The 15,099-nt window shown below is 42.0% G+C and overlaps 1 protein-coding gene across 2 annotated transcripts in view; it reads right to left on the reverse strand.

The window, feature by feature from the left end:
• Window positions 1–15,099, reverse strand: part of arhgap18 (Rho GTPase activating protein 18) — a 152,251-nt gene that overhangs the window by 16,272 nt on the left and 120,880 nt on the right. Inside the window, exons 13-14 of one of the 2 annotated variants that reach the window (XM_028797930.2) lie at window positions 13,361–13,485; window positions 7,354–7,415 (exon numbers count right to left, since the gene is read on the reverse strand). In XM_028797930.2, the coding sequence (XP_028653763.1) occupies window positions 7,354–7,415; window positions 13,361–13,485 (187 nt within the window). Of the gene's footprint in view, window positions 1–7,353; window positions 7,419–13,360; window positions 13,486–15,099 lie in introns of both variants that reach the window. The other variant, XM_028797929.2, reaches the window with a different exon arrangement.

The raw sequence follows: 15,099 nt of genomic DNA on the forward strand, positions 1-15,099 counted from the left end.
AAATAGAATATCGGCTTATACATAAGTCCGGCTTATACAGTAATCCCTTCTCCATCGCGGGGGTTGCGTTCCAGAGCCACCCACGAAATAAGAAAATCCGCGAAGTAGAAACCATATGTTTATATGGTTATTTTTATATTGTCATGCTTGGGTCACAGATTTGCGCAGAAACACAGGAGGTTGTAGAGAGACAGGAACGTTACTGCAAACAAACATTTGTCTCTTTTTCAAAAGTTTAAACTGTGCTCCATGACAAGACAGAGATGACAGTTCTGTCTCACAATTAAAAGAATGCAAACATATCTTCCTCTTCAAAGGAGTGCGCATCAGGAGCAGATCATGTCACAGAGATAGAGAAAAGCAAACAAATCAATGGTGCTGTTTGGCTTTTAAGTATGCGAAGCACCGCAGCACAAAGCTGTTGAAGGCGGCAGCTCACACCCCCTCCGTCAGGAGCAGGGAGAGAGAGAGAGAGAGACAGAGTTTGTTTTTCAGACAAAAATCAATACGTGCCCTTCGAGCTTTTAAGTATGCGAAGCACTGTGCAGCATGTCGTTTCAGGAAGCAGCTGCAGAAAAGATCACAACGTGAAGATAATCTTTCAGCATTTTTAGACGAGCGTCCGTATCGTCTAGGTGTGCGAACAGCCCCCCTGCTCAATCCCCATACGTCAGGATCACAGATAGTCGGCGCAAGAGAGAGAGAAAAGTAAGCAATCTAGCTTCTCAGCCATCTGCCAATAGCGTCCCTTGTATGAAATCAACTGGGCAAACCAACTGAGGAAGCATGTACCAGAAATTAAAAGACCCATTGTCCGCAGAAATCCGCGAACCAGCAAAAAATCCGCGATATATATTTAAATATGCTTACATATAAAATCACAATTTAAATGACCGCTACGCGCGCGTGTTGACTCGGCGACGCCCAGAGCAGAAAGAACGCGCTCCGGCCGCTCCAACCGCGCCATGCGGGGAGTGAGAGAGACGCCAATATCTCACACTCTCTCCCCACTTAAAGAAATTAAATGGGTGCGAGTGAGACCACTGACCTCCCTCCCTTCTATTAGTTATAGGTTATAGTACGTTCGGCTTATCCATGAGTCCGGCTTATCTATGATAAGATTTTATTTTAAAAATTCGTATGATTTTTGGTCTCCGGCTTATAGACAAGAACCTAGGGTAAATGTTAAGTAATATGTTAGATTTGAATACAAAATGGAAGGTCTGAAATGTGAAAGAACTAGTTATGAGAAGGATTTATGAGTCGTAGTTGGCTCATCATTATCAACTTCCAGGCAGTTTCAGAAGTAATTAAAAAGGCTAACAGAATATACAGTATAATACGATGTGTAGAGTACAAGGCAAAGGAGGTTATACTAAATAAAGGTTTAAAATGTACCTCATCTGAAGAATGTTTGGAGTAGAATGACTTGCTAGTAACCTAGTTTGATAAACTAAAAGACAATTGTTTATTACAGTGGTTAAAAGCATGCATTTGGTGTATCATTTTCAGTATATAATTGGTATTCTGATATTTTGAAAATGGTTATCTGCCTGACTAGGTGATATTATTTTCTAGAATGAGGGAAAAATGCATTAAACATACAAACATACATACATACATACACACACAAACACACACTCCTGTACTGTCATGTTTGAGATGCAAGAGGATTTAAAAATCTTTGCTTCACACCATGAGAGTTACTAATTCATTATTAATGGGCTGTCGGAGGTAATCTGGCACTCTGCTGCCTGAATCGCTCAAATAATATACTCAAAAGAAAACATTAATACTATATGCGTTTGAAATTAAAATGATAAAATCTACATGAGATTTTCTCTGAATAATTGGTGATAAAAATATGTAAAACTATTCCAGTCTCTAAAAACTGTTATGCAGTTTAATGCCAATATCCATCCATCCATCCATCCATTGTCTCCCGCTTATCCGAGGTCGGGTTGCGGGGGCAGCAGCTTGAGCAGAGATGCCCAGACTTCCCTCTCCCCGGCCACTTGTTGTAGCTCTTCCAGGAGAATCCCAAGGCGTTCCCAGGCCAATCGAGAGACATAGTCCCTCCAGCGTGACCTGGGTCTTCCCCGGGGCCTCCTCCCGGTTAGACGTGCCCGGAACACCTCACCAGGGAGGCGTCCAGGAGGCATCCTGATCAGATGCCCGAGCCACCTCATCTGACTCCTCTCGATGCGGACGAGTAGCGGCTCTACTCTGAGCCCCTCCCGGATGACTGAGCTTCTCACCCTATCTTTAAGGGAAAGCCCAGACACCCTGCGGAGGAAACTCATTTCAGCTGCTTGTATTCGCGATCTCGTTCTTTCGGTCACTACCCATAGCTCATGACCATAGGTGAGGGTAGGAACATAGATCGACTGGTAAATTGAGAGCTTCGCCTTGCGGCTCAGCTCCTTTTTCACCACAACAGACCGATGCAGCGCCCGCATTACTGCGGATGCCGCACCGATCCGCCTGTCGATCTCACGTTCCATTCTTCCCTCACTCGTGAACAAGACCCGAGATACTTGAACTCCTCCACTTGGGGCAGGATCTCGCTACCAACCCTGAGAGGGCACTCCACCCTTGAGGACCATGGTCTCGGATTTGGAGGTGCTGATTCTCATCCCAGCCGCTTCACACTCGGCTGCGAACCGATCCAGAGAGAGCTGAAGATCACGGCCTGATGAAGCAAACAGGACAACATCATCTGCAAAAAGCAGTGACCCAATCCTGAGCCCACCAAACTGGACCCCCTCAATGCCCTGGCTGCGCCTAGAAATTCTGTCCATAAAAGTTATGAACAGAATCGGTGACAAAGGGCAGCCCTGGCGGAGTCCAACTCTCACTGGAAACGGGTTCGACTTACTGCCGGCAATGCGGACCAAGCTCTGGCACCGATTGTACAGGGACCGAACAGCCCTTATCAGGGGGTCCGGTACCCCATACTCTCGGAGTACCCCCCACAGGATTCCCCGAGGGACACGGTCGAATGCCTTTTCCAAGTCCACAAAACACATGTAGACTGGTTGGGCAAACTCCCATGCACCCTCCAGGACCCTGCTAAGGGTGTAGAGCTGGTCCACTGTTCCGCGACCAGGACGAAAACCACACTGTTCCTCCAGAATCCGAGGCTTGACTATCCGACGGACCCTCCTCTCCAGGACCCCTGAATAGACTTTTCCAGGGAGGCTGAGGAGTGTGATCCCTCTGTAGTTGGAACACACCCTCCGATCCCCCTTCTTAAAGAGGGGGACCACCACCCCGGTCTGCCAATCCAGAGGCACTGTCCCTGATGTCCATGCGATGTTGCAGAGGCGTGTCAACCAAGACAGCCCTACAACATCCAGAGCCTTGAGGAACTCCGGGCATATCTCATCCACCCCCAGGGCCCTACCACCAAGAAGTTTTTTAACCACCTCGGTGACCTCAGTCCCAGAGATGGGGGAGCCCACCTCTGAGTCCCCAGGCTCTGCTTCCTCATTGGAAGGCATGTTAATGGGATTGAGGAGGTCTTCGAAGTACTCCCCCCACTGACCCACAACGTCCCGAGTCGAGGTCAGCTGCGCACCATCCCCACCATATACAGTGTTGACACTGCACTGCTTCCCCTTCCTGAGACGCCAGATGGTGGACCAGAATCTCCTCGAAGCCGTCCGAAAGTCGTTCTCCATGGCCTCCCCAAACTCCTCCCACGGCCGAGTTTTTGCCTCAGCAACCACCAAAGCCGCATTCCGCTTGGCCTGCCGGTACCTATCAGCTGCCTCCAGGGTCCCACAGGACAAAAGGGTCCTGTAGGACTCCTTCTTCAGCTTGACGGCATCCTTCACCACCGGTGTCCACCAACGGGTTCGGGAATTGCCGCCACAACAGGCACCGACCACCTTACGGCCACAGCTCCGGTCAGCTGCCTCAACAATAGAGGCACGGAACATGGCCCATTCGGACTCAATGTCCCCCACCTCCCTCAGGATGTGGTCGAAGTTCTGCCAGAGGTGGGAGTTGAAGCTACTTCTGACAGGGGGCTCTGCCAGACGTTCCCAGCAGACCCTCACAACACGTTTGGGCCTACCACGCCTGACCGGCATCCTCCCCCACCATCGAAGCCAACTCACCACCAGGTGGTGATCAGTTGACAGCTCCGCCCCTCTCTTCACCCGAGTGTCTAAGACATGTGGCCGCAAGTCCGACGACACGACCACAAAGTCGATCATCGAACTGAGGCCTAGGGTGTCCTGGTGCCAAGTGCACATATGAACACCCCTATGCTTGAACATGGTGTTCGTTATGGACAATCCGTGACGAGCACAGAAGTCCAATAACAAAACACCGCTTGGGTTCAGATCGGGGGGGCCATTCCTCCCAATCACGCCCTTCCAGGTCTCACTGTCATTGCCCACATGAGCATTGAAGTCTCCCAGCAGAACGAGGGAGTCCCCAGAAGGTATGCCCTCTAGCACCCCCTCCAGGGACTCCAAAAAGGGTGGGTACTCCGAACTGCTGCTCGGTGCATACGCACAAACAACAGTTAGGACCCATCCCCCCACCCGAAGGTGAAGGGAGGTTACCCTCTCGTCCACCGGGGTAAACCCCAATGTACAGGCTCCAAGTCGGGGGGCAATAAGTATACCCACACCCGCTCGGCGCCTCTCACCGGGAGCAACTCCAGAGTGATAGAGAGTCCAGCCCCTCTCAAGGAGATTGGTTCCAGAGTCCAAGCTGTGCGTCGAGGTGAGTCCGACTATATCTAGCCGGAACCTCTCAACTTCACGCACTAACTCAGGCACCTTCCCCTTCAGAGAGGTGACATTCCACGTCCCAAGAGTCAGCTTCTGTAGCCGAGGATCGGACCGCCAAGGTCCCCGCCTTCGGCCACCACCCAACTCACACTGCACCCGACCTCCTTGGCCCCTCCCATAGGTGGTGAGCCCATGGGAAGGGGGACCCACGTTGCCTCTTCGGGCTGTGCCCGGCCGAGCCCCATGGGTGCAGGCCCAGTCACCAGGCGCTCGCCATCGAGCCCCACCTCCAGGCCTGGCTCCAGAGTGGGGCCCCGGTGACCCGCGTCCGGGCAAGGGAAAACGCCGTCCAAAATTGTTTTCCATCATAGGAGGTTTGTATAACCGCTCTTTGTCTCATCCCTCACCTAGTACCAGTTTGCCTTGGGTGGCCCTACCAGGGGCATAAAGCCCCGGACAACAGAGCTCCTAGGACCATTGGGACACGCAAACCCCTCCACCACGATAAGGTGGCGGTTAAAGGAGGGGTTTGTTGAATATGGTTTGTCTCTTGAATTTGGAACGGAACCTGAAAACAGATAATGAAGTTTGATAGAAAATAATCAGCCAATTTAGAGTTGCCAGTTAACTTAACCACACATTAGAAGCAGATTATCCAGAAAAAATGCACATAAACGTAACATGGTCATTCAAATTTCAGATTCAATATATGTCCTCCTGATTTCCCATAATTCTCCACTGACTGACTAATCTGAATGTACTAAACTTTCCTGGTACTGACTAGATTATAACCAGATTGTAAGACAACTGCTTCCTACATATTTAATTATCAATTATCATTATTTGTCTACTTTAAGTAATTTTGGTCACCATGACAGAAAGAGGTTTGATATTCTGCCTCATAGACCAACAACCTGCATTCAAGTCCCACTCTCAATTATTTGCCTATGTGGATTCTACACTTTTATCCATTTGCAAAGGTTTTTCTAGAGATACAAATATATAGTAAACAAAAAGAAAACCTGGGTAAGTTAGGATAATTGGCAAATCTAAAATGGCTCTGTGGTGTTGTGTGCCTGAAAGTGCCTTGTACCAATTTTTGTCAGGACAGGCTTCAGCCCCTGTCACCCTGAATCAGCCAGGCCAGAGATATTTCAGTTTTCATTAATTTCAATACCTAAAACATATAATTCATTAGTAAATGGCAGCATACGGATGGGGTAAAAAAAAAGTTACATTGTTCAAATGGCTTACTTTAAATGTTTGGAAAAACTACTAACATAATTTTTATCAGTATCTTTTACTTTCATATGTTTGTTGTAGTGAGGTGAAAATTATAAATGACAATATTGATTGGGTGTATTAATTAAGTAAGGAACTAAGATGAGTAACAGTCTTGTAGCAAAGTCAATCTGAATGACCTCTAACATATCAGTCACTGGAAAATCTGCACTTAGAAAGATTCTCATGGTTTAGGAATTATTGTGAAAACTAGAAAAAAGGCTGACAAGACCTTATGCAGGAAATTTTCATCACTAGCATTCCTTTTGGTTTTGTCCCTGCAATTGATGTCTCTTGGTGATTCCTGGGTACTCCTTGTTTACCTCTCACATGTATGATCGAAATGTTACTATTGAAAAGTCTGTTCAATAAAAGCAATGAATAAAACTGACTTTGAAAGTTCTGACCACTCATTAATTACCAGACTGAAGTATAAACTCAAGTTTTGTTTTTTGATGTGCTGCTTTTTTATACATCTTCATCATCCAGTAGAGGGTAATGGCATTACCTTTTCTAAATTCACTTTCATCCTATTTTCTTTGATATTGTTTAGCACCTATATAGTGAAGATGGACTACTTTAATTCTCTAGGCTAAAACATAAGATGGCTAGTACTTTAAAACATAATACATAAATAAGGAAGAAAAAAAAGAAGCATAATATTTGTATGAAAAGAAAATTACATTTAAATACATCCGTTAATAGGTTTTGATAAGTCATTCATTCATAAGGCCATACACAGTATCACTATGGACCTCCCATTTACTAAAGATGAACAAAGCGATTTAAGTTTACCCAAAGATGCAAAATTTTCTGCTTAGTTAGCCAGTTTTACCATCTGTAGTTCAGCACATAAGGTGAATACCAATGTACAAGATATAAAACTTAAGCACATGAGCAAAGTACTGTAATTCTATTTAGGGTGGAGAAGTATCGATTAATTACTACAGGAAAGCAAATAAAACAGACTACACTGGTAGTTAGCATGAGGGGAAAACTGCATCTACTAGGAATATGTACTGAAGGAGCACATTCATTTATTCATGTGCTATGACAAAAAAAAAGTCAAAACTACATTATGTTTAGTCATTTTTATCTCTACTAAAGGTAGAAACAAGAAAATCCTAATAATGGGAGCTTCAGCAGGTTCTTGGATCACATTCTTTAAGTCATAAACTAGATAACCAATTAGTCATTTAAGAGGATTGTACTAATGCCGAAATAAGTTGATTCCAATTGCCAACTGACTTGTTAGGATACATCCACTTAAAACAATGATTATTTAGATCAATTAATTAACCATTAATCTTCATTTGTACATTACCTATGTTGCCTCCTATTTCAAATAGGCACAGTTCTTCTCTCTTCACAGACTGTTCAACAGTGCTGCTGTAAAAAGAATACAATATAATCACTTTAAAGCTTCCCTTGTTTTAGTCAAACTGTAGTCTATTTTGAGCTACTTTTTACTATAAAAGTCTCATTTCGGAAGGTATAATCATGTCATCTTCTATGAATGCAGCTACATGTACAATAGGAGTGCTGTAAATGGACATTCACATCATCATTTCCCTTTTCTTGTCACTGTCTTAAAGGATTCTACTAATTTCTATAAAGCACCTCCAAATATTATGAGCCAGGCTTTGTCATTTTTTTTAACTGTTTAAGGCATATGTTGACAAAGAGCAGAAAAACATAAGTATGAGAACCTGAGATGTGTTTCATTCTCAACAAATCCATTATAACAAGTCAGGTATTATTATAATCATTTAAAGACCTTGAAACCACATTATCACCACAACAGTTTAGTTTCGCAACCCAGATTTGTCTCTAGATTAAAAAGGAGAAGAAGTTTTCTCCTGGTACAAAATATCGTTTCGCAACCCAGATTTGTCTCTAGATTAAAAAGGAGAAGTTTTCTCCTGGTACAAAATATCCTGCCTATCAAAGTCTTCAGCCTTGTCTGCAGTATGTAAAACTGGATAATATATACAGAAGTTTCATAACTATATGATATAAACTATATTGCCAAAAGTAGTGGGACGCATGCCTTTACACACACATGAACTTCAATGACATCCCATTCTTAATGCATAGGCTTTAATATGGAGTTGTCCCACCCTTTGCAGCTATAACAGCTTCAACTCTTCTGGGAAGGCTTTCCACAATGTTTAGGAGTGTGTTTATGGGAATTTTTAACCATTCTTCCAGGAGAGCATTTGTGAGGTCAGGCACTGATGTTGGACAACAAGGCCTGGCTCCACTCTAATTCATCCCAAAGGTGTTCTATCGGCTTGAGGTCAGGGCTTTGTGCAGGCCAGTCAAGTTCCTCCACACCAAACTTGCTCATCTATTTCTTGCTTTGTGCACTGGTGCGCAGTCATGTTGGAATAGGAAGGGGCCATCCCCAAACTGTTCCCACAAAGTTGGGAGCATGAAACTGTCCAAAATGGCTTTGTATGCTGAAGCATTAAGAGTTCCTTTCACTGGAACTAAGGGGCCAAGCCCAACCCCTGAAAAACAACCCCACACCATAATCCCCCATCCACCAAACTTTACACTTCACTCAATGCAGTCAGGCAAGTACCATTCTCCTGGCAACCGCCAAACCCAGACTCGTCCATCGGATTGCCAGACAGAGAAGTGTGATTCGTCACTCCAAAGGATACGTTTCCACTGCTCTAGAGTCCACTGGCGGTGTGCTTTACACCACTGCATCCAGCACTTTGCATTGCACTTGGTGATGAACGGCTTGGATGCAGCTGGTTAGCCATGGAAACCCATTCCATGAAGCTCGCTACACAATGTTCTTGACTGTGGAATATTTAGTAGCGAGGAAATTTCACAGGTGGCATCCTATCACGGTACCATGCTTGAATTCACTGAGCTCCTGAGAGAGACCCATTCTTTCACAAATATTTATAGAAGCAGTCTGCATGCCTAGGTGCTTGATTTTATACACCGGTGGCCATGAAAGTGATTGGAACACCTGAATTCAATGACTCAATGATGCCATGTGCAAAAGTTTGCTGACAACACTGCTATCGTGGGCTGCATCAGGAATGGGCAGGAGGAGGAGTATAGGAGCGTAATCAAGGACTTTGTTAAATGGTGCGACTCAAACCACCTACAACTGAACACCAGCAAAACCAAGGAGGATTTTAGGAGTCCCAGGCCCCTCATGGACCCAGTGATCATCAGAGGTGACTGTGTGCAGAGTGTGCAGACCTATAAATACCTGGGAGTGCAGCTGGATGATAAACTGGACTGGACTGCCAATACTGATGCTCTGTGCAAGAAAGGGCAGAGCCGACTATACTTTCTTAGAAGGCTGGTGTCTTTCAACATCTGCAATAAGATGCTGCAGATGTTCTATCAGACCGTTGTGGTGAGCGCCCTCTTCTACGCGGTGGTGTGCTGGGGAGGCAGCATAAAGAAGAGGGACGCCTCACGCCTGGACAAACTGGTGAGGAAGGCAGGCTCTATTGTAGGCACGGAGCTGGACAGTTTGACATCTGTGGCAGAGTGATGGGCACTGAGCAGGCTCCTGTCAATCATGGAGAATCCACTGCATCCACTGAACAGTGTCATCTCCAGACAGAGGAGCAGCTTCAGCGACAGACTGCTGTCACTGTCCTGCTCCACTGACAGTCTGAGGAGATCGTTCCTACCCCACACTATGCGACTCTTCAGTTCCACCCGGAGGGGTAAACGTTACCATTATACAAAGTTACTGTCCGATATACCTACATTTTTATCACTCTTTAATTTAATATTGTTTTTTATCAGTATGCTGCTGCTGGAGTATGTGAATTTTCCCTTGGGGATTAATAAAGTATCTATCTATCTATCTATCTATTTGGAGGGGTGTCCCAATACTTTTGGCAATATAATGTATTTAGCATGTTCCAATTATTCTGCAGCTCATATCTGACATGTCCACTTCATCATAATGCTATTACCCATCTGGTGTATTCTGTTCCTTGTTACATCCACACGAATGCTTTAGTTTTATGATCTATGCTGGCTTAAATTTAAAGCTTTTCTCCTAACCTCAAGATCCCTTGTTTGGCTTTACTCCGGACTACTTTGATGACCTAATCTCTCTATAGTCTAATGTGAACAAGAGACTCTCTAAAATAATCAAACACTCAATCTGAAAATGAGATAATTTTAATAATAATAATAATAATTCTTTGCATTTATACAGCGCTTCTTTCATTACTGAAAGCGCTCAGCAATTGCAGATTAAGGGTCTTGCTCAATGGCCCAACAGAGGGGAGTCTCTTTTGCCGTTTACGGGATTCGAACCGGCAACCTTCCGCTTGCCAGTGCCGATCCCTAGCCTCAGAGTCACCACTCCACCAATTTTAAGCTCGTGACAAACACCACAGTAAAGATTTTCTTTCATTCAATAAAGCCTGAGCCAAAATGCAGAAAACTTGTGTGAAAAAGTATGTACATCTTATGTTTAATTAGATCTTCAAAAGCAGTAATTTTTTTCTGCATGATTTGCAATTTCTTACAAATCTGTTTACTTTTTAGTGATTCCTTCTTACAGGACTGCTCATTTGATTGATTTTAAGGGCATTCATTTTTTAACAGCTGTCTGAAGGTCCCCATCACAGTGTAACAGCTGGTGCAAGGTCTGGAATTTGACTTGGCCATTTCAAAACCTTGATTTTCTTTCATTTCAGCCATTCAGTTTAAAATTTGATGGTTTTATTAGGATCATTGTGTGATTGTGAGATGCAATTTAATCCAAGCTTTAGTTGTTAGACAGACTGCCTCACATTTCCATTAGAATGCATGGGTATAAAGAGTACTTCATAGCAGACTCATGGATGGCATGGCATTCAGTTACTGTTACTGTGAAACAACTTCAGCACATCACTTCAGAAACATTCTTAATAGACTGGTTGATTGATAAAATGATTGATAAAGTTCCTCTGTAAACCAAAACCATGCCAGCATGTTCTTTTTTTAATATATGTGACTCACAAAATGGGAGAGAACAATGGAGCAAAAGTCAGAATAGATAAAGCATCACAGAAAGGTTCCCTCAAGTTAGTCAGAAGAGTTAGCAGACTTGTTTCATCTTGTCTACTGGGTTTGCTCTGGCTGTCTGAGGAATAGTACAGTGGAACCTCGGTTGGCGAGTAACTTGGTTTACTAGTGTTTTGCAAAACGAGCAAAAATTTTTAAGAAATTTTCACTTGATAAACGAGCGAGGTCTTGCAGTAAGAGTAGTTTGTCTGCTGAGCGACATGTGATCACAACTGAGCTGATGGTTGTTCTCTCTCTCTCTCACTGCGGGATTGTGGGCAATCGTCTCCTATTCTCCGTCTGAGTCAGCGTGCCTCACTCATATAGTCAACATCCGTACAAGCGTATAGTGTTTACTACAGCATTAGCATTGTGACTGTGTGTGCTCGCTCGCTCGTGTGTGCTGTGATGTGCGAGTCCCCGTCTTGCACCCTAAAACACGAAGCTGGGTCTCAGTACTTTAGCAACACAAGCTTTAATCAGCTTGAAACTGCAACAGCGCGGTTATTTATACACAGACACAGCAGTCAGGCAGGGCCCTGCACATTTATAATGTTCCTTGTTCCTTGTATCACCCATTGACGGCAGGCGCTTATAGCATGTCCGCGATCTTTTCGGATTCGCTTTTACGGAGAACTGCTACAGCGCTGGGAGACTGCGATTGCTTTGGGACGCTCTTCCGCGTGTCGTCCCGTTGGGTGCAATCCCACAAGAGTTTAGAAACTCACTCACACCAGCCATGATTCTTTTCAAAGGTAAAGTGCAAGTTAATTTGTTTTATGTATTTTTACTTTATATTTTGTATTAATCATTTTTATATGAATAGTTTTGGGTTGTGGAACAAATCATTTGAGTTTCCATTATGTCTTATGGGGAAATTCACTTTGATATACGAGTGCTTTGGACTACGAGCATGTTTCCGGAACGAATTATTCTCGCAAACCGAGGTTCCACTGTACTTGAAAATTGTCTAGCGATTTCTTCAGAAAAAGGGCCACACTAGAAATTCATTCCAATTTCCAGTTGCTTCCTCATTTCCCCTTTTATTTCATTGCTCTGGGTTTCTAGAAGTTCTTGTCTTGTGTGAGTTCAAGAAATAAAAAGCTATGATCGCTGGAGTTTTATTAGCTGAACTGCCTGGGTTAACTGAGGAGATTCTGATGCACTGCAACCTAGGAAATAAGGTCAAATCATTGCTGTTTTGCTTACAACCTTGAGAGAAAACAAAATTTATGCATGCAAAAACTAGCTGAGGGTAGAAATTTAGTGACTGACCGGTCCATTTTCAACTGTGCAGTCTTTGGAGTTATGAATGTAATCTTTCAAAATCACTGCTCAACAATCCTTCAGAACTGTTGATACAGATCTGTAACATCTAAATAAACAATGACAACCTGTATCCAGTCTCACTGTGGCATTTGAGCATAAAGTATTCCTTTTGTTTTCAGCAATAATTGTAATAATAATATACAGGATATTCATTATTGTGTTATTACAAATCTGACTTTTGTACAAGTTAAATATGAAGTAGTGCTTCCTCTAGTAAATCTGATAGTAAATCTGACAATGGTTGCTAATTAGAGACAACACTGATAAATACATAAATAATGAAAGGCAGTAAATAAATAAACAATGCAAAGAACATCATTTTACAACAAAAAAGTAATGCATACAAATTTTAAACTGAATTAAAATAAAAGCATACTAACAAAAAAAGCATGCTGTACATACAAATGTATTATTAAATCACATTCATAAAAAAATGCAGACAAAATAAGCATATACATTTTTAAAATCCCCATTTTGTAACTTACTACCATGTGTAGTAGGTCAAAACACTGCTGCTTGTTATGCATTATAAACCATTGAAAAAGGGTGAGAGTTGCAGGAATGCACTTTTGTTGTGGTGGGGGTCACATTATTACCAAAAAGGTATATCATATTTTCATCTTGAAATAATTTGTAACTTGTTGTACACAGAAGACATGTCACATCTAAACTTGTCACTAATCAGTCACTGCAGCAGTCACCTTAAGTGAAGTGAAGCACATGGTAGGACTAATAAAATGACTTGCTACAAAATAAAGAATGGCAGAAAATGTACAGGAACACCATGCAAAAAACACATATCTCAAACACAGTACTTTTCTTTGAAAAATCACAATGACTTGATAGATTAATGAAATTTGCATCAAGACTGAATGGCACAACACCTTTATACTTCACTATGGAACCTATTGTTTACAGTGGAAGGGGAAAAAACAAAACAACAAAGTGCATCACACCTGTCTTGGCTGAGAAATCTGGCTAGGACATCACTAGCTTTAAGGTCCTCAGTTAGTTGAATGGCCATGGAGACTTTGGAGAACTGCGGTGCTTGAACCCGTATAACACCTTGAAGAACATCTGTCTGTAAATAGGAAAAAATGATCACTAAATGAAATTATGAAATTAAAGTTAATTGATGTAATCGTTACACAATATACATAATTTGAAAGTTTGCACTTTATTTAGTTTAGCTTTTCATAAAGCAACATTATTGAATGAAAAGTAAATTTTCCCATGAAATCTTTACTAGTATGACACTGAAAAAAGAAATAATGGTTAACTGAATTATTCTTGTTAACATAATGTTCAGTTTCTTTATCGTAAGAAGTTAACAGCATAAACTTTCATAACCTTCACTCCAAGTGACTTTGCACCCATGGTAGTACTTTGTTCTGAGGCTTTGACTACAATTTATGAGGAATTACCTTCCAGACACTGAGCTTTCAATCCTTTTTCTGTGGTGAGCATTTTGAGGTTAGGTCAATTGTGAGGTAAGTTAAGTCAGTTTTCTTCATCAAGCATTTGTAAAGTTTCTATACTTAAATGTTTTTACACACTGCTGAATTTCTGATTTTCCTTTTGCTTTTATAGCAGCTTTTGTGTTGCATTTATAATAAGTCTTTTCAACATCAGCAATGCTTACTTAGCTACCTCAGCCGATGCATAGTTAACACCCAGTCACCTTCTTAGGTGGATGCACACTTGACAAACTATGGGTAAAATATTGGCATGTAATAAAAAATAATTATAAAGCTCACCTACATTACAAGTTTGCAATAATTGTAAAGGTAGAGAAAGAGAAACTAATTTCAGTTCAGTCTCATATGTTATTCTTTACCTGCCGGCTTTGGGCCAGTAGAGGTCATACATATCTAACCTAATCTGTTATCCATATGCAGCTACTTTTTTATATTGCTTAACAAACAAATCAAATCTTTTTGTCACATACAAATTATACATACAGTATAAAATGCACTAAAATGCTTAGTTGCTCAACTCCTATGACTGTGCCTTAAGACGAGCATAAAGAGACAATAACAATACTTTATAAACTTGAAAATTAATATTAATATTTTTATAATTACATTGCATATTTAAATTGTTATAAAAATATATTTTCTTTTGTAATAATTTTTTCTGAATTTTTATCCAAACCAATGTATTTCAACCAATGTATATACAGTATATCAGAACAGACCTATACAAACCAATGTATATATATCTCAACCAATGTATATATCTGAATGGATGTATTCAAACCAACATATATATCTGAACCAATATATATATATATATATATATATATATATATATATATATATATATTTACTGTATATATATATATATCTATATTATATATTATATATCTATCTAAACAAATTCATACATTTACTAACCAATCTTTTTTTCTCTGAATGGCCCCTAATAGCATATTATACACATACACACACATGCATACATACATACAGTACATATATATTATACACACACACACAAAAACACACAAGTAATAATTAAAGTTTGCATTCTGCAGGCCATCTAATTTTTCTCATGATAGTACACACAAGGGGGCTCCGCTCCCTGCTTGCTTCGCTCGCCTACCCCCGGCGTTTTGAACCCGCGCCTGCTGGGCAGCCACGTGTGAGGATGACGCACGTTTAATACGGAGCGTTCGCCCGTGTCACTCTGGGGCCCT

This window comes from Erpetoichthys calabaricus, chromosome 3, assembly GCF_900747795.2.
Source record: "Erpetoichthys calabaricus chromosome 3, fErpCal1.3, whole genome shotgun sequence".
NCBI lineage: Eukaryota > Metazoa > Chordata > Cladistia > Polypteriformes > Polypteridae > Erpetoichthys > Erpetoichthys calabaricus.